The sequence below is a fragment of the Meles meles genome, chromosome 4 (genome assembly GCF_922984935.1).
Source record: "Meles meles chromosome 4, mMelMel3.1 paternal haplotype, whole genome shotgun sequence".
NCBI lineage: Eukaryota > Metazoa > Chordata > Mammalia > Carnivora > Mustelidae > Meles > Meles meles.
The window spans coordinates 162,704,973-162,724,125 of record NC_060069.1 but is presented as its reverse complement, the minus strand read 5'-3'; the positions used below and the strand labels follow the sequence as shown (position 1 = coordinate 162,724,125).

At 54.0% G+C, this 19,153-nt stretch overlaps 1 protein-coding gene across 2 annotated transcripts in view; it reads right to left on the bottom strand.

The window, feature by feature from the left end:
• Window positions 1-19,153, bottom strand: part of TRAPPC10 (trafficking protein particle complex subunit 10) — a 78,466-nt gene that overhangs the window by 34,558 nt on the left and 24,755 nt on the right. For both annotated transcript variants that reach the window (XM_046003804.1, XM_046003805.1), the window contains exons 4-7: window positions 10,286-10,482; window positions 6,039-6,234; window positions 4,124-4,235; window positions 1,472-1,719 (exon numbers count right to left, since the gene is read on the bottom strand). In XM_046003804.1, coding sequence (XP_045859760.1) covers window positions 1,472-1,719; window positions 4,124-4,235; window positions 6,039-6,234; window positions 10,286-10,482 — 753 coding nt within the window. The remainder of the gene's footprint in view (window positions 1-1,471; window positions 1,720-4,123; window positions 4,236-6,038; window positions 6,235-10,285; window positions 10,483-19,153) is intronic.

The window sequence follows — 19,153 nt, the reverse complement described above, 5'->3', positions numbered from 1 at the left end:
GGAGTCTAACTCCGAGTCTAAGGGGTTGTGACCAGCGGGGCCCAGCACTAAGGGGCGGGCCCTGCACCACCACCCAAGCCCCGGGCTGCAGGACGGCGCCTCCAAATGGACCTGCCCGGGGCTACCCTAGTCTGAAGGCGCTGCCGGTGACCGCCTGGGATCCCACCAGACACCCTACTTCTGTCCCCACACGCTAAGATGACAAAATCCCAGGCAAACTGTCGAGGCACACATGAACACAGGCAGCCCTGCCCTCGCGGCCCCAGGCTCCATACGGCCGGATGGGAGTGACCGAAGCAGACCACCCAGTCCACGCGGTTACACGGAGCCACGGAGTATCCTTCTGAGGTGCAGAATCCTTCCCTCGTTTGCTTCCTTAGGTGTCCTGGCCAGACAAACAGCTGGATACAAATTCCCACATTCGTAAGTTTGCGGCTCAGCTAGGCTAGGCATTTCTCCTTTGGAAGTTAACTAAAGCAATTTCTCTTCATTTGGGTAAAACGACGTTTCTACCTCTTAAGATTCTTCCCAACTCAGCGCTGAGCCTGTCCTTCCGCACTCTAGGGCACAGAGCACGGAGGTTACCCGGTCAGGGAAGACCGCTCCACCCGGGTTCAGGGAACACAGTACGGCTGAGCTCGGACCTTCTCACCTGTACCCCTCGGGCGCGCTGGCAAGGGCACAGCGGAGAGAACGCGAGCCCGTCCAGGGCGCAGCCCGACCCTGAGACCGGCCACGTGGCTGGGTGAGTCACCGCACCACTTCCAGGCCTGCCACCCCCTTTGGAAAATGGACTCAACTGCTCCCCTCGCTCCGAACCCGGGAACGGGGTGGGGTGAGGTGGGGGTGTCTGTGAACCCCGAGACCTCTGGCAGAGAGGTCACCGAACAATTAACGGGAGACCCCACCCCCGCCCAAGCAGACCATCACGGATGTTCGTTCCCGTACCTCGCTAGATTGCGCGAAGCCCTGGCGGGGACCCATCCCTAAAGACCCCACCCCGCCCCTGTCGCACAGTGTCTGGCCTCACTCATGGGTTTCATTCACACACGCGCACACACGCGCCCGTCGTGAACCCTCCCGAAGCTCCGTGCTAGTAACGCCCGCGTGCCCCGCTGTCACCCGTGTGTCCGCGTGCAAAGCCAAAAGGCGGCTCCAAAAGCAGGCGAAGGTCCGCCTCCAGGGCCTCGGGCTGCGTGTGCGGCAGGGGAGCCGTCTACCTCGCGGATAAAGCCCAAGTTCTCCCCAAAACTTCCACGAAGAACCTGATCTAAGAGCCCTACCCTGGGCCAGTCTGGCCTCCCCTCTGCTGAGAGCAGAAATGACACTCGCGCGATTACTCAGCGGAGAGAGTAACTCTGCGATCGACCGGACTCAGGGAAGAGCTCCTTCCTGCAGCGCGAGCAGCTCAGCGCCCGGGCCAGTCCGCGTCTGAGCGGGGGAGAGCCGGGCAAGCGGGGGAGAGACTCACCTCCAAGAGCTTGAGCTCCTGCACGCAGCTGTGCAGCAGCTGGAGGGCGCGCTGGGCCACCTCCCACGGCCTCTGCAGGAAGAGCAGCAGGGTGCACTGGCGGGAGAACAGGTAGCTGCGCAGGTCCAGCAGCGTGGCCTCCTGCCTCTGGATCAGCTCGCGCTTCTCCATGTCGATGGGCTTCCGGAGGACCAGCCCGTTCCAGCTCCTCACCGGCTCGCAGAAGAAAGTCAGCCAGTTGGCGCCGTCTAGACAAGCACAGGGCGTGAAAGGCGCGGACTACAGATGACCTCAGCTTCCCGCCATTCCCACTCGGGGCTGTGAGAGCTCCTGCGGGGTCGTTCCCACGGGTACTCCCACCCAGCACGCGGCAACTGGTGATGGGCACAAGGCAACACAACCTGCGCCACAAGGCAGGGCGCCGTACCATGCCCAGAGGGTCATGACCAGGTGGGGAGCTGCAGACCGCCGGGCTACGGGGGCAGGGAGGCCGCAGGCTCCGAGCTCAGTGGGCTCCAACAGAAGGCGCCAGGCCTGGGCTGTGCCAGCGGCGTCTGCCGGGTGCCAGAGCACCGTCCGTTCACGGGAGCGAGCTGGTCTACCTCACCCTTACCCTCTTCCTTCCCTACGGAGCCTCACACCTCTCCCTGTCTCAACCCTGTCAGCTACCTGGATCATCTCCTGGAGGACAGGACAGCAGGCGCAAGAAGTAGTAGCAGGAGCAGAAGGGGAACATTCCTGCTCGTCAAAAATTTCCCGCAAGGCTCCCCGGTTCAAACTTACAGCCCCAGACGCAAACATGGCCTTAAAGTAAGCGTAAGAGCCCACGATAACTCGTCATTCAAGCCAAAGGGCCAAAATTCAGTGTACGTCTCTCACTCCAAAGACAGCTGTCATGCGCCCTCACGCTGCACCGCCAGCAGGAAGCGACTCGGCAGGGGCACAGACATGTCATGGAAACCTCCGGGCTAACAGCGCCCTGACTGACTGGGACTGACACTCGGAGCCGCTCAAGGCCACACTCGGGGGTGCCCACCCCAGCCCTCGCAGCGCCTCCGCCAGCGGACCCCTCCGTCGGGCCCTCTGCCCAGCGTTCCCCCGCTCTGCCGTCTCACTCAGGCCTCTGTGTCTCCGTCGGGCCCTCTGCCCGGCGTCCTCCCGGCTCCCTCTGCCGTCTCACTCAGGCCTCTGTGTCAATGCCCCTCCTCAGAGAGCCTCCCGGACCTCAGCACCTACCACCACACTCTGCCCTGCACCCGCAACGCCTTCTGAGGCCTGCACTCATTACGACTACTGGACGTGAAGTTTCCTTTTTTTCTACACCTGTGTCCCCTTCACGCAAGCTCCAAGAAGGAAGGGGCCTGGTTTTGTTACCTAGTGTGTTCAGAGCAGCACCTGGTCATACGGGACTCTCACGAAGCACCCGTTAAATGAACACACAAAAAGGAACAATCTTATCCTCCAGCTGCAAAACGTGGGTCCATTTTACTTTTGGATTCTAGTTTGTCCCAGATGTTAAAACCGAGAAAACAAAGAAATCATGCAAAATAGGGCGTAAGAGACATATAAGACATCTAAACACGTACAGTACGGAGAAGCAAAATGTAATTTCACCCCTTCTCACTTTTTTCAAGTTTAATTAGTAAATACTCTGCCCTGGTTATGCCTACATTCCTGCCTTCGCAAAGTAAGAGACGCAAATCTGAACTTCCTAGAACTCAGTCTGGAGAGAAAACCAGTCGGAGCCGTTCCTCCTCATTTCTGTCATTTCTAAAACAAAGTCGGAGCCCGAGCTGACTGTCCCAGCGCCTCACATCCTACAGGTCTTCTCGCACACACTATGGTTCCCTGAAATCACTCCTTTCTTCACAGGCCGTAGCAGGGTCCTCTCAAAAAGATCACCCCACAAAGACGTCTCTTTCTGCACTGTGGTGGTAGTCGGAATGGAAACCCCCCAACGTCCAGCAGCAAGGGGTGGCCAGATTAGCCCTAAGGAATCCACACCGGGAGGCACAATTTAGCTACAAATGAAAGCACCTGAAGTCCCGACCCGTTAAGGGAACGATGCCACGATGGGCTGTCTGCAGGAACAGCGAGCTACGGACAGACGTCTACAGGAGAGGACGCCATGTGCGTCAAATCAGGAGTCACCCAGAACACAGTGCGAACGATTGTGAATTCTTCCTCTGCACAGGGCTTCCCTGTGCTCCTTCTCTCCTTCTAAGATGAGACTCTGAAGTTGTAAAAGGAAGATGAACGCCCATGACGATGCCATTTAGAACTCTGCCGTGAGCCTCACGTGCTCCAAAGACAGCCCGTCAACGGAGGCACAAGATTCCTACGCTTACTAGCAAGGAGGCCCAGAGGCGGACGCATTACTAGCCAGCTGCACGTAGCAGAAACGACTCTTTGTCCCTGAAAAACACCTTCTCGTAAAGGCTCTTCCTGCTTAAAATGCCTCTAACAGGGAAAGCGACTAGTTCTGAGTTCTCACCTCGTTTCCTATTTGAGCCGTGAGGACATATCCTACAGCCTTTGCACAGAACAGCAAGTGATGCAATCATTAGCCAAATAAACCACGGCAGCTTCCAGACCACGTAAAAGCGGATTTGCTTCTGGAAGAGGATTGCGTCCAGCAGCGCCGCGACTCACCCCCAGCGCCGAAGTTGACGACATACTGAGAGAACAGGGCGTCCAGCTCGTCGTACTGCACCAGGGCATCCTCGAACTGCTGCAGCATCTCGAATACGAAGGCAAGTTCTTCCTGGTCCCCCAAAGAGAAGTTTTTAAGAAAGCAAAAACGTCAGTCAACTTTCTGAAACGATGTGTTGCTCTTAGAGATGACAACAGAGGAAAAGCACGCAGCACTGAGTAACACGTCACTCATCCACTCAGGAAACCTAAGTCCGTGACCCTTCGGTGTTAGCAGTGACAAATGCCCAAAGGGGAGGCCAGAGGCCGGCAGGAAAAGGCCACCATGAGCCCTGGGACCGTCCACGGCCCCTGAGCAGCAGGGACGCGAGCAGGCACCCTCTGTCGCTGGCACGGCCCTTGCTAACCAGCGTGCGTCTAAGTGCAAGAGAGGAACCTTCTCCATTAACTAATCTAACCAGCCGTGTCGCGTACGAGGGCTCACAGATGTGAATTGTGCTCCATGGGCTAAAATCCACTTCTACCGTGATTTTGTTGCACAGACCGTTCCAGCTTGGCCATTAGGAGCCTCCTTTATGTGGTGCCAACGCCCCTTTGATGGACCTCCATCTTCCATCGCCCTTAACTTTCCAGGAAGTTTTATTCCTGGTCCAGCCCTGGAATCAACCACTTCTAGAAGGATCCCTGGCTCTCATTATTAAGGATGGGGTTTAGGGGTGCCTGGGGGGCTCAGTAGGTTAAGCGTCTGCCTTCAGCTCAGGTCACGATCCCAGGGTCCTGGGATGGAGCCCTGCATTGGGATCTCTGCTCAGCAGGGAGTCTGTCTCTCTCTCTCTCGCCCTCTGCCTCCATCCCCCCACCCTGCCCATGGGGTCTCTCTCAAATAGGAAAAAAACAAAAAGAAGAGTGGAGTTTAGAGACCAAGATCTTGGCACTACGTGTGCTTACGTGACTGAGAAGTCATTCTTTCCTGGCCCGGTAGGAGGACAGAGCGAGGAAATACACGCGCGTGTAACCCTCACACGCGCATCTCCATTTCTCAGATTCCCACCCCACACCACTGCGTTCACTTGGATTCCCCTCTCCTTGTCTGTAGCTCTTAGGAACCAAGTTTAAGGAGCCTGAAAGGTGAAGGGACAGGGCCAACCGAAAGGTCTGTAACGGCTCAATCCCACAGTGAGTAGCCGGCGGGTGCGACTCCCTTACGTGCACGCGTCGCCCAGATACCACTAAGACGTAAGCAACAGAGTCAGAGATAAGCACCAGAATTTCTTATCAGAATGGGTCTTTTATTTGTTCAAAGTGCATTATTTCTTCAGTAATTTACACACAGGTGGAATTTAAGTACGAAAATCAGGGCTTTTCTTCTGTCAAAATAGGGTGAACAAGAGTAAGGAAAGCTAACGGCAACGTTCCTGTCACCCTTTGCAGTGTCGGCAGGGTCCCCTAGAAAGCAGCTTACGACTGTCCTTCATTGGAACCCGTGACTACGAGACAACACGACAGAGGCCGCCGGGAAGTCACGGCCTATTGGCAGTGTCGTGCGGGGCAGGCGCCGCTGTCCTCAGGACCGTCACCACGGCCAGCGCTCCTTGGCCTCAGCCACCTCCACAGTAGAGACCCCGAAAGGCCCAACAAGTAAGCAAAACCCAGACTACTCTGAGGCCACGGCCCTCTCCCGGGAGGCCAGATGCCGAGCTCGGGGGCCGCGGGAGAGCTGATGGCAGCGAGGGGCACCGGGGGACCACCTCTGACCCGCTCGAGAGCCCGCAGACGGAAACGTCTGTGAGCGACTGTGTCCTTTCCCTTGGGTTTTAAAAACTACGCCAGTAAGAATCACCACCGAACACCCGCCTCACTGACCAAGACAGGAGCGGGAACAGGACGCGGTCCCATGCGACCCTCCGGCACGCACCTGGACCATGAAATAGTCGCAGAAGCTCCAGCCTGGCTCGGTCCTCTTCTCCCTCAAGGTCCTCATGTCGTCCTCAAACTTGCCGAGGTTTTTGGTAAAAGACATAAGAAGCGAAGTCCTGAGTTTGGTCAGGAAGGCATTCCAGGATTCCTGAGTTCGAGAAGAGTCCTTCAGGGGGTCGGAGAGCACGACACACCTGCGGAGACACGAGCAGACTGTCTGGAAAATACTGTCCAAGCACAGCACGTGGTCCAACTGCTACTATTTCCCCGCAGTGCCAACTGCCGTCCTCCCGCACTTCCTTCCTCCCTTGGCTGGTGACAAACATCAGGCGGGCGGGGAGAAACCAGATTAGGAAGAGGCTTCATCAGAAGCTTCACGCCCCACGCGCCGTCAGTGCTGCAGAAGGACGGGCAGCCGGCGGGGATGGAGGGCGAGTCGGTCTCACACCGGGCCACCAGGGCTCCCGGGAGAGCAAGGTGACCACGTCACCAGCAGTCCCCAAACCACACGTGGGCTGCCCGTCTCAAACACGGCTCTGGCTCCCGGAAGCTGACAGGACAGAGCTCAGTTATGGGCACGGTGCAGGAGGGTCAGCACGGCACGGACCCAGCCTCGCTGTCCGCTCTGTTCCTGCCATTCCTGGACGAGCCCACCCAACTTCTCGGGCTCTCCTCTCTTCATCTAGCCCGTTCCCACTCACCCCTCCAAACCCGGCTCGGCTGACACACGTCCTCCTGGAACCTGGCCCCCGCTGCTCGGCCCCTGGGCCCCAGTGTGATCACACTCCGGCCAGCAAGCGCCATGCTGCAAACACGTCCCCTCTGTGGGTCCCTCTCCCCCCAGACCCGAGATCCTCAGCTTACGGGCAGGGCCCACAAAGAATTCATAAATGAAACTTAAAGACTGTAACATGTGGATATGATCGGCTGGCCGGCTCCGTCAGCAGAGCACACAACTCGAGCTCGGGGTGGTGAGTTTGAGCCCCAGGTTGGGCATGGAGGCTGCTTAGAAAGGGGGGGGGGGAGAAAGACCGTCCGTGGTGTGGAAACATCAGAGGCATAAAATTACAGTTTCCAACAGATTTGGAAGAAACAACACACTAACATCATCTAACACACTCCAAAAGCCAGACCTCTTTATCCTTGATGGTAATAATTTACAGGGAAAGTGATCAAACACGGACTCATAATTTTAAAATACTGTGCTATAGGCTATAAGCTTCCGTATCTTTCCTCAGTGAGTGCTACGTCGCCTTAATCACGAGCAAGGAGCAAATGGGCAGGTTCTAAGTCTCGGTGGTGCATCAGTCCCTTCGGGGAAAGGGCTCAGTCTCCGGAGTTACAAATCAGCAGAAAAATCAGAAAAAAATGTGAAGTCACTGGAGTCTGGACGATCCACCAGGAATAATCAGTAGCAAGACGATCTAAAAATCGGTAACTGGCTGTAATTCCAGACTTCCCACCCCACAGTGCTGGTTCTTCCCCCGAAAACAGAGGGATCCCACCAGCTCACTGCCACAGCCCCAGACGACCAACACGTTTACTCACTACAGGGTCTGCTGGAGTCTGTCAGGTCAGCCCTGTATCCTTAAGCCCTTCTCAAAGCTGTGAACCATCGGCGTTTATCCCAGAATTCTCCCCTGAAACCAGACGGTGGAAGGGGGAGGAAATGGCCACGAACCCCAACCAGAGACAGTCTCTGTGTCCCGTGAGCTGGTGCTTACCACAGATTAAGTTCTCTAGCCCTTATTATGCCCTTCAACTTTCACTGTTTCTAGACCTTTCTATAATGAAAAAGAACTATGCTTCAGAAATTCGCGTTAAGCTTGGACGGTTCACTCCGAAGGGAGAGCCCAAAAGAGCTGCTCAGACTGGGGGGGGCGCCCAGTGTGGAGAAGGGCCCCCCCAGAGTGCACTGGCGGCCTGGCGCCCAGGGCAGCCGCTCGCAGGGGTCCAGTACCCACCAGTCAGGGCACTGCCGCTCACACCGGCAGCTCACGGGTCAGGTACAACACGGATAGCAACACTCACCAAAAGCCTGAAAAGTGCACAAAACCTTCAGCCAAACAATCTTCCTTTTAGGGAAAAACGAAGGATGTACACAACATCCAAGTTTGAAAGATGTTTACGACACCGTGCATCCTCAGCGGTGACGTGTGGTCCAGCAGGGGACGGGATAAACAGCTAGGGCGTCTCCACTAGGGACTATCACACACTCATTGATGGTAATGGCGGAGAAACACATCCGTTGGTCGTGGGAACAGTTTACAGCGTATCAGGTGCAAAGCAAGTACAAAACACGCCACACGGTACGTTGTGGGCACACACGCTCCGTGCGCCTGTGTGTGCGTAGAGATAAAGTTTGAAAAATACGAACCAAATACGAAGAGTTAAGATCTAGTTTCATTTGGCTTACTGCCTCCTTCTAACAATTCTACCATGAACACACAGCACTTCTAATCACAAACGATAAAGAAAACAGCAGGCTGCCGAGTATGCCAACGTTTCCAAAGGCCGGAAATCACACTGGCTAATCTAACAACTGCCAGTACAGAGGTTATCAAATTCGTACGTATGAAAATCTGACCCAGCTCTTTCAAAAAGAAAGTACAGATAATGTTAATTAATGAAAATCCAAATGCTGGAAGGCATGTTTACAGACTGAGATGAAATGTTAAAAACTTGGTGAGTTAGAGTCCACGTATAAAGGAAGAGTCATTAAAAACAAGCTAGATTTCAGTGGGCTCAGGAACACACCTTAAGCAATCAGATAAAATGACAACGCAGACTTAAAAGAAATCAACGGGTACTTTGGAAAAAAAATCCTATAATCTGAACATGTCACAGGTTTATACTGATATGCCCCAGTACCAATTTACACACTTAGTAAAATCCCAAAGAAATGAGACGGAGAGGCAGCTTGGTATGGCTTGGTATGGCCTTCAGTCAGCGTGCCCCGTGCCCCGCCCCCCGCCACCCCCCACTGCCCACTGCCCCCCAGCGGCCTGCTCCTCCTCCTTCCCGAACAAGTGTGCCATCATTACCCGGACTACACAGGGAAGGACACTTGGTCACGGGGCATCTTGCGAAATGCTAAATTGATTCCTTTGCGATAACTCATTTATGAATCACAGGCCTTAGGAAAAAGTCCCTCCAAGTCCAGATGGCATGAAATTCCTCGAAGACAAACCAGAAACTCAACAATCTAATATTTATTATGCTTTACATAGGCTCACATTATGCTTTACATAAAGAAAGCAAGTTTGAACATGACTCTGGATCCAGAACCGTGTGGCACATGGAAAGGAAGCCCAGGAAGGCTCCTTCCGCGGAAGAACTGTCAGCTTACAGGATGGCCTGACACAGGACGCGGTCACAGGGTCGGCACCTCTCCTGGCCACACACCCAGGGCTCTGCCCACGCTCTTCCCATGAGCTCCAAGGTGCCCTTCGCCTCGAGGCCTCGCCCCCTGCCCCGGCCTCTGGTCGCACTCAGCACCAGCCACCAGGCGGCCACAGGCGTGGGGAGCGCGGGTGAAACCTGCCCCGTCTCTCCGGGAGGCCGCACTGGACCAGAGCTGGGACCAGGCTGAGCGCTGCAGCCCAGGCCCCGGGGGAGTCAAGGCACTGGGCCCGGACCTACAGACTAAAGCCCAGGCGTCGGGAAGGCTGCCGCCTGCACGGCGAGGCCCAGCACCGCCGACGCGGCAGTGAGCTGCCCGGAGGACAGAACAGGGCCCGACAGAGACGCAAGGGGAAAGGAAGGTGTGCGATACACAGCCACCCAAGTTTCGGGGTTCCCTCTCACAGACTCTGAAGATACAATCTGCACTTCAGAATTCTGGTTCTGAGGAACTCGTAAGAGGAGTTAAGGTGACCGAGCACAACACGGGGTCCCCACACTAAAAGCGTGCGGGGAGCCCTGCTGCCGACGAGGACCGCGGGACTTCCCGAAGCCCCAGCTACACGGACGTGCACGCTGGCTCCTCAAGGGGGGACCTGCCGTGCGGTCTCTCCCGCCATGGTCGCACAGGCGGCGCATGGGCGCTTGGGGGAGGCAGGTTAGGACGGACAGCATGCCACCCGCCAGAGCAGGGCACCCGGCCTCTCTCCAGCACCCTGCACCCCACCAGCTGGAGCGTCAGGCCCGCCACCGCCGCTCACGGAGGCCGAGCTCCCACACAGAGGGCAGAAAGGCCCAGGGCCCAGGAAGCAGCCAGTGAGGTAAAGTTAAAGATACACTTACCTGTCACTCTGTTTATTACAAAAATCATTCCTTATTTTGTCCACAATGGAAGTTCGGGGAAGGATGTTGGTTTTGTTTTTTTTCTTGGCATCATTTTCAACAACCACTATGAGCCAGTCCACGGAGCTATGAGCTTTCAGAACATTCTGCCACTTGGTAAGGTCGTCTTTGACTGTAGCTTTATACACTTCAGTGTCCTAAAAATAAATTAAGTCACCGTGAAGGAAAGTTAATGAACGCCCTTCCGTCTAACAGCACAATGTGTCTAACAGAGAATACGTCGGCCACAGCTGGGCAGGCCCGGGGGCACTGAGGCAAGACAGCTCCCATGTCATAGAGAAGGAGACCGAGAGCGAGCTCGGTAAACTGGCCACAGCAACACAGTCCGCTGGGCAAGCTGGGACTGGAAAACCCAGGTCTGCTCGGCCAGAGGCCTTGCGCCCAAGAACCACGTTAACTGCAGCCGGGCACGTGCACGGTGCGACGGGGCGAGGCCACGCCTCTGCAGGAAGCCCAGGCTACCCCTGGGCAGTGTCCTCCACGGCCCCCGAGAACCACTCCAATGGAAGGGCCACTCGCAGGTCACAACAGGGGCAAGGAAAGAAGACAAGCTAGGGCTTCTGGGGAGCTGCTGTAATCCACAAGGGCTGAAGGGGGAACCATCCTGGCCCTCAAAAGTCAATGCCACTTCGGACTCAGCGTCCCACACAGCAGCCTGCACAAAAGGCCATGAGCCTGCCTCCGCCCACCCAGAGAGAATTGGGAAGACAGAGCATCTCCCTGCTATCGGCCGCCGTAGATGACTGCCCTTATGCTCCAGGATAATCTACTTAGCAGATCTGGAGTGAAAATCTAAAAGGAAGACACTTAATTCATACACAAATCAGGCATTTAAAAACCTCTGCAAACCATCATTTATAACTACTGTTTAAATTTGTATCCCCCCCCCTTTTTAATAGAAAGATTCCTTGTTATCCTGCCCATGTTTTCTCTGGATTTTCTAGTCCCTCCTGAACATGCTAATGGGATCGATCCATGAATGAGAAATCTCCAATTCCGTGCCCAGTCCCTCCTGTGGTTTAATTGTTAAGTGAAACGTTCTAGAAGTGAGTACTTTTTAGTCTGATTTTTAAAACTGCTAGGTCCTCAGTTTAAATTAAAAAAATATATATATGTGTGTGTGTGTATATATATATGTACACACACACATATATAAAATAAAAATAAAACCTGGAAAGATCTTCCGCTGAGAAAACAGGGCCACCACCTCGTGAAGCCGGATGTCCTGTGAGCCGCCGCCTCCGCACGGGCTGCCTCTACCGCCCCACACCACCGCCCTGCGGGGCTCTGAGGCCCACGTGCGTCGGGCCCGCAGAGTGAAACCAGAGGCCACAGACTCCAGCGTCTTTAAAATCACACCGCAGGGCCCAGGGCCAGGGAGCCCGAAGGAGCAGAGAAGCCGGGGAAGGCCGCAGCCCCGGCTCCCAGCTCTCCAAGCCAGGGAGGGGCTGCCACCCCGAGCAGACAGCAGCCCCCCCCTTGGGAACGCTCCGACTGCGGCAGAGACCCGGCACAGCAACCCCAAGGCAGAGTCCCCCAAGTTCTGGTGAGGTGAGCAGCATGTCACGTAGGCCCTCACGCACAGTGACAAAACCACGGATGCTACCAGAGACCCAGTGACCCTCGAGAAGAGCCCAAGCTGAGCCGGTGGGGCTGAGGGCGTGCGTCCCCAGGAAACAAAGCCACCGGCAGGGGAGGTCGGAAGGTGCCCACGGGCAGCGATGAGGAGGGCACCAAGGCGGGGAGTGGCCCTGCCTGGGCACCAGAGCCGCCCAGGGCAAGAAGGGCATCACCACACGAGATGTGGCACCCCCAAGTGAGAGGATGAAGGACTGGGGGGCTGGCGTGAGGTGTCAGAGGCCGAAAGGGCAAAGAGGGCCTCCCTGTTGGGGTGACCTTCTCTGGGGTGTTGCGGATCAGCCCAGGTGCGGAGGGAAGTGATCCAATGTGGAGCCCCAAGGCAGGGAGGGGGCACCGAGCTGGGGGCGGGGCGGCGCGACAGCAGTGACAGAAGGCTCCCTGACCGCAGACCTACGGAGCACAGTGAGCGCCTCTTCTCCCCGGAGAAGGAAGTCACAGAGGCCCACCAGGAGGACACCAGAGTCTCCCTGCGGTGCAGACTGGAATCGGACTGTGTGACGTGTGTTTGCATTTGCACAGACACCGACAAGCGGAGATAAACGTAAATGTGCGTGGGCGGACAGCACGTGCACACGTCCACGGACTCCCCGGCTGCGCCGCTGCGCGGGCCGGAACCAAGAGCACATCTACTCTGGGGCTTGGTTCTGCATACGATCCCCCGCTAAGACGAACCTGCGTTCCCAGGGCTCAGGCAGGGGGAGGACGGGTTGACCTGGCCCATCTCGTGTGAGGGAGAGCTCAGAAAAGGAGGACATGTGAAAAGGTCATAAAAGCCAAATCTGGACAGTATAAGCATTAAAATCAGTGCTGACAGGAAAGGATTACACTCCCTAAACCAGAAGTCAGTGGGTGTCGACCAACATGCACCAACAAACCGGGCGACCGCGTCCTGTGTGGCGACGGCCGCAGCTGAAGGCAGAATGACATGAGCACCTGAAGCACCCGGAACACAGAAGCAGGTGAGGAGCGCCCTGCAAGTGGCCGGCGACTGCTTGGAGCTCCCAGCCCACGATGCCGCAAGGGGCACTGAGGTCACGCCTGGCAGGTCCCCTGCACGGAGCAGACAGAGCACAGGGCCCTGGGAGCCAAGGACAGTTGATTTCACAGGAGGTCAGAGCTCGGAGGGTCCCCTGGAGTGCTCAGGAGGGGGCTGACCAGCCCACAAGTATAAGATCCAAAGCCAGACGGAGACCCATCCAGACAGGACTCAATACCCACACAGGGCTGGGATCAGGGGAAGCTGGAAACTTCCAGATCCACAGGACACTGGGTGGAGAACTCAGGAAGGGAGGAATAATTAGTCTTGGATTGACCACAGTTTCAGATCCACAGATCATAAAAGTGATATCCAAAATGATCAGACTTAAGTAACTTAATGACACAAAGCTGAAATTTTCAAGGATCACAAAGATAAAAGCACTGAACGAAAAATTCATGGTGCTCGGCATCCCCTAAAAAAACTGCCAAGCAGGCAAAGAATATGTGATCCATAACGAGTAGAAAATTCTATCAACAGAACAGACTCAGTAATGAGTAACAGCATTACTCAGTAATGAGTAATGAGTAATGAGATAATAGCATTAGTGGATAAAACCATTAAAATACTCATTGTGACCACATTCCGGGTGTTGAAGAAGATTCCATTAGAGGGAAAACTGACATGAAGCAGAGACATGGAAGATATTTTTAAAAGAAGGTAAAAACCCTTATGGATCTTCTGGAGATGAAAACTACGATGTCTAAAATGCTAAATACACTGAGTGGGAGGGATTAACAGCAGATTAGACACCACAGAAGAAACACTTAGGTAACCTGAAGACACAGAAGAAGAAATCACCCAAATGAAACAGAGAAAGACTGAGAAGCCAGCAACACAGCGTCACTGAGCTGTGGGACTTCCAGAGCCTAAGATGTGAGTAACTGAAGCCCCAGAGGAGAGGGGAGGAAGGGAGGAGGAACACAACAAGTATCTGAAGAAAGAAGAACCAAAAATGTTTCGAATCTAAACCAGACCTACAAACCCACAATGCCTGAAACACGGGAGGCACAAGAAACAGAAAGGGAAGTATAGCAAGGCCTATCACAGATGGTTTAAAGCCAGTGACAAGGAAAAAAATCATAAATCACTGAAGGGGGGCGGGGGAGGACACTTTAAATACAAAGTAACAAAGACAAGAACGAAAGACTCCTCCTGGGTCACGATGTAAACCAAGACAGCTGGAGGAGCACCTTTTACCTGCTGGAAAGAAAGAACGAACCGCCAGTCTAGAATTCTATATCCAGCAAAATACTTCGTAAAAGTCGAGGCTGCCTCAGATGCACAGACGCTGGAACAACTCTCACCACTCTAACCAGAGCCCTGGCAGGGGTAACTAAGAGGCCCACGTTCCTACCTCTAATCTCCACAACGTAGCTGCTTAAAGCAAAAACAGGAACACCGTACTTTCAGATCTGTGACAAGACCAGGGCAGGGACACGAAGGTGCGCTCGCCCAGTCCCGGCTGAAGGAAGGAGGCGATGCCGCAGACGTGCCCTAGAAACCTGAAAGCAACTACTAGCCCAACGCAGTTTTACTTTTAATTCTGAAATCCCCAATATTACCTGCTTGCCCCAGAGAACTTTCCTTAATAATGATCAAAACTAAAGCAAAACAACAACAAAACACAGGTTCCCATTAGAAGGTGTAATTTTAAGGAGGAAAACCCTCATCCACAATGTCTACAAAAAGTGTATCTAGCACTAAAAATGCAAGACTTCTATGAAACAAGTTAGCGCCCATCACTGAGGGCATCAAAAAGGCATAAAGAATGGAGAGACCATGTTCCTGGATAGGAAGATCTGTAATTATTAAAATCCTCCCCAAACGAATCCACAACTTATTCAAGGCAATCCCAATCAAAACACCTCCCGTCTTTCCCTTTCTCTTCTCAACGGCTGCTCCTGTTCTGCGTGGCTCTGTGACGAACCGCTACAACATGCAGTGGCCGGGAATGTTCACTCTGCTCACCAACCTCCGGCCCAGACAGGACCGGGCACACAGCTCTCCTGCTGCACCCGCTACGGCACTGGGAGCAAGAAGGCCGTGGTGTGTCTGCTGCTGGCGGCTTGTCGGCGGCCAGGGTCTGCTGCGACCAGGGCTGCACGGCCCCAGGTAGCCTTCCCAGGCGGGCACTCGACTTCCTCCCAGAATGACGGCTGGGCTCTGACAGCAGCATTCCCAGAGGGCCCCGGAGAAGATGCACCACTTTTTACGACTTGGTCTCCAAAGTCATGGTGCCCCTCCTCCCAGAAGCCCACTCGGATTCAACCAGAGGAAACACTGACGAGGCCTCTCCGTGGGGGAAAGTCACTACCGTGGAGAGAAGAACATGGGGTACGGAACGTGCAGATACAATCGCTTTTGGAAAAGAGTGTTTGTACACCCAACAATCTGATTCTGAAGTTTATACGGAAGAAAAAAGTGTATACTAGCCAAGGGATGTATTTTCAAACAAGAGACATCAATACATATTATAAAAATGTAAGAATCACAAGTCTGCTCCCGGCACAGAAGAGAGGACCACAGATCACATGACACTGGTTTAAAAGGAGGTGAAATCTGCAGAAAGTAGGAAAGAGACAATTAGGAAATGATGTTGGACCTTAATGCGCCACACCACCTGCCACACGCAAAAATAACCGAAGCTCCACAGATCCAAATGAGAAACACAAATTCCAAAATTACTGAGAGAAATATAGGGGGAAACCAATGACTCCCTTCAGACAGACCAGGCTTCCTCAACAGGACACACTCTACTCAGAAACCATTCTTTAAAACGACCTATTTCACTCCAGAAAAACTGTCATAGTCACGAACACCAACGCACATCACATACGTCAACTATCCACACAAACACGATGACAGACGACACGAGAAACACGAACACACCGGTGACAGCGGACTCTCACACACCGTGGGCCACAGACAGGTCACGTGAACAAAATAGAAAGATATGAATGTGAGGCCCAACGGGTGGGTAGGGCCACCCTTAGGGCTCTGTATCTAGCATTACAATCTAAAAAGCAGAGCGAGAACGTTCTGGAACACACACAGAACATCCACAACGTCTGGTCCTTTCTCAGGTCACAGAGGAAAGGGAAGTTTCATAAAGCAGAAGGATTATACACAACATCCTAATCACAATGCGTAAAACTAGGAATTTTGTTAAAATACGAATTTTAAAGAATTTCTTTCTGGAAATTAAACAAATTTCATGTTAAATCGTTGGGTGAAAGGGGCATTACAGACTCAGAGCAGAGACTTGCTGAAAAATGAACACTGAGATTTCAATTCCTATCTCTAATATCATTTACATTTAAAATGAAAACAAATGTATTCCAGCTAAAAAAAAAAAAAAAAAGAAAGAAATAGAAAAAGAACAAAGTAACCCTTAAGAAAGCAAGAGGCAGGAAACCAGAAAGAAGGTGACGGTCAGTCAGAAGTAAAAACCCTGGTTCCCGGGGGAGATAGAGTCCACAAACTACGATTAGCTAATTTAATCCAAGAAGAAAGGGGAAAGTACAAAAACACAACGAAGTAACCGCTGCCACAGAGCGTATTTTAAAAAGTGAATAAAAGACCCTGTGCACACCGTCAGGAAGCTAAATTTTGTAACTTAACCGAAATGTATCATTTCTAAGAAAAATACAGTTGAGCAAAACTGACGGATGGCTGTAAAGGACTCCTTTCCATGAAAGGGACATAGAAAGTGATCCAGGAACTGTCCTGTAAGAAGGTACCGAGTCCAGATGGTCTCACAGGAGCATCCCATCAAACCCGGAGACCGGACTGTTGTAGGGCTGCATCAACTGTCTCCAAAGATATGAAATAAATGAGAACTTCCAAGTTGTATTTGTGAAGCACATATAATATTGACAGCTGAACCTGACCGAAACGATACGAAAAAATAATAAAAAATACAGACCAAACACGTGTGACCATAGATGGAAAAAAATCCTAAATTAGGTAAACAGACACCAATAGCACATTAAAAAACTAGTAATTTGGGGCGCCTGGGTGGCTCAGAGGGTTAAAGCCTCTGCTTTCGGCTCAGGTCATAATCTCAGGGTCCTGGGATCGAGCCCCACATCGGGCTCTCTGCTCAGTGGGGAGCCTGCTTCCTCCTCTCTCTCTCTGCCTGCCTCTCTGCCTACTTGTGATCTCTCTCTGTCAAATAAATAAATAAATAAAACCTTAAAAAAAAAAACAAAAACTAGTAATTTGACCAAGTGGAATGTGTAACAGGAATGCAAGTCTGGTTCTTATTAAGAAACCCATTAATATAATCCGACGTATCAGTAAATTTAAGTGGGGAAAAACCCATACAATTATCTCCAGAGTCTGAAAAAAGCCTTTCCGACAAAATTCTAGAATGTATTCCTAATAAAGATCCTTGAGGAAACAGGAAGGGCTGGACCCCCTCTCAAGCTCGCACACGTTTCCCCCCCAACCTAGAGAACCCCCCTCGCCGGGCACACCCCGCGGGCGCCCCACGGAGGTCAGAACAAGGCAACGAAGCCCACCATTTCCACCACTGTTTAAGCTCGGTTCAAACAGAGGAGACGACCGGAGGCTAAACAGAGGAAGAAGAGCGGACCTGACGGGAAGCACACAGAAGCCCTAGACTCTGGGGCGGAGAGAACCAGCAATAACACGAACTCAGAGAATGTGCAAGGCTGACACGAAAGAAACCCACACCTTCACACACGCACAACAGCCGACTAGAAGAGAAGGTGACAGAGAGCCCCACGCGGACATGAGCGACTAAAGAAGGACAATGCAGAGAAATAAACTTAAGCAGAAACACGCACACTCTGCCATGAGGAAGCGCACCCCTAAAACACTTCGGAAGGACACAGACGTGCACAGAGAGACGGGCCGCCCTCGCTCGGGGTCCGAACGTCTCCACACCAGCAAGACGTTGTCTCTGTGCATGGGAATTCATAAGCTCAACGCGGTCCCGATGAAAAGGCCAGAAAGTTCCGTCTGGAGCTCAGGAACTTGCTACTGACGTTCACATGGAGAAGGAACGGAGCCAAGAGCCGGGGAAAACCATGAAAAGCCTAGGGCCCAGGGTGCCTGGCCTGCCAGACAGGGCCGTGGACCGTTCGCCCCGCCGCCTTCGCAGCTCTGTCCCGGCCGCAGGGCAGGAGCCGCGACACAGAGCACAGATGTGCGGGTTGGGGACTGAGCAGCAAACACCCGCAGTGACGCCGTCCAAAGCCAGGGCCGAGGCCAGCCCAGACCGGGACCCCAAACAGCACAGAGCCTGGGGAACCGGGACTCCGATCGGAGGCACAGGATCAAGCCCCAGTCCCCGAGACATAAGGCCTCAGTGCGGTTCCTGGAGGGCAGGCGGCTCACACAGCCCGCAGCGCCGGGATAGCGGGACTCTGGGAAGAGGCGGGCCACTCCAGGACGAGGGCGGCACAGGCGTGAGAGCCCAGGATATCCTGCAGCACCTGAGTTAGAGAAGTCTCTGAAAAGGACCCAAGGGCTGGTCTGAAGTGCCTCTCACTCTGAATCTGGGACGCGCACGGAAAGCCACGCAGGCTCCTTCCCAGAGGAGAACCCCGCAGAGCGGTGTTGGGGAGCTGGCTGCCGCCCTCTCAAGACTGGCCCGGAACACTCATCGCTGGTGCTTGATCTATGTGGGAAAGTGGACCAGGAGCAGGTTAACCCCGGGGTCTTACCGTGGACCCCCAGAGATGGCTCGTCAGCCACAAGGGGAAACAGTGCCTATAGCCCAGAGAAAGCTCGGCCACACACCAAATCTGACATCCCCGCCGAGGGGCCGCAGACAGAAGCAGTTAGCACCGCAGGCCTAGGACAGCCGTGCTGGGCCCTGGTCACGGGGTGGGCCCCTGGCTGAGGCCTGGGAACACGGATGGTGGGAGGGTCCTCGCCACCACGCGACAAGAGGCCCTCACTGGGCACCAGCTCTTTGCATAAACACTATGGGTTCTGTCGAATGCCTGCTCTCCCTCCGGGAGTCTAGAGTTCTGGTACAAGCCAGGCAGAGGGTGCCCACGTGCCTGAACCCCGACAAAAGCCCTGGGTGCTGACCTCTGCCGAGCTCACTGGCAGACAACCTGCCCCATGTGTGGCCACGCTGCGGGTGCAAGCCC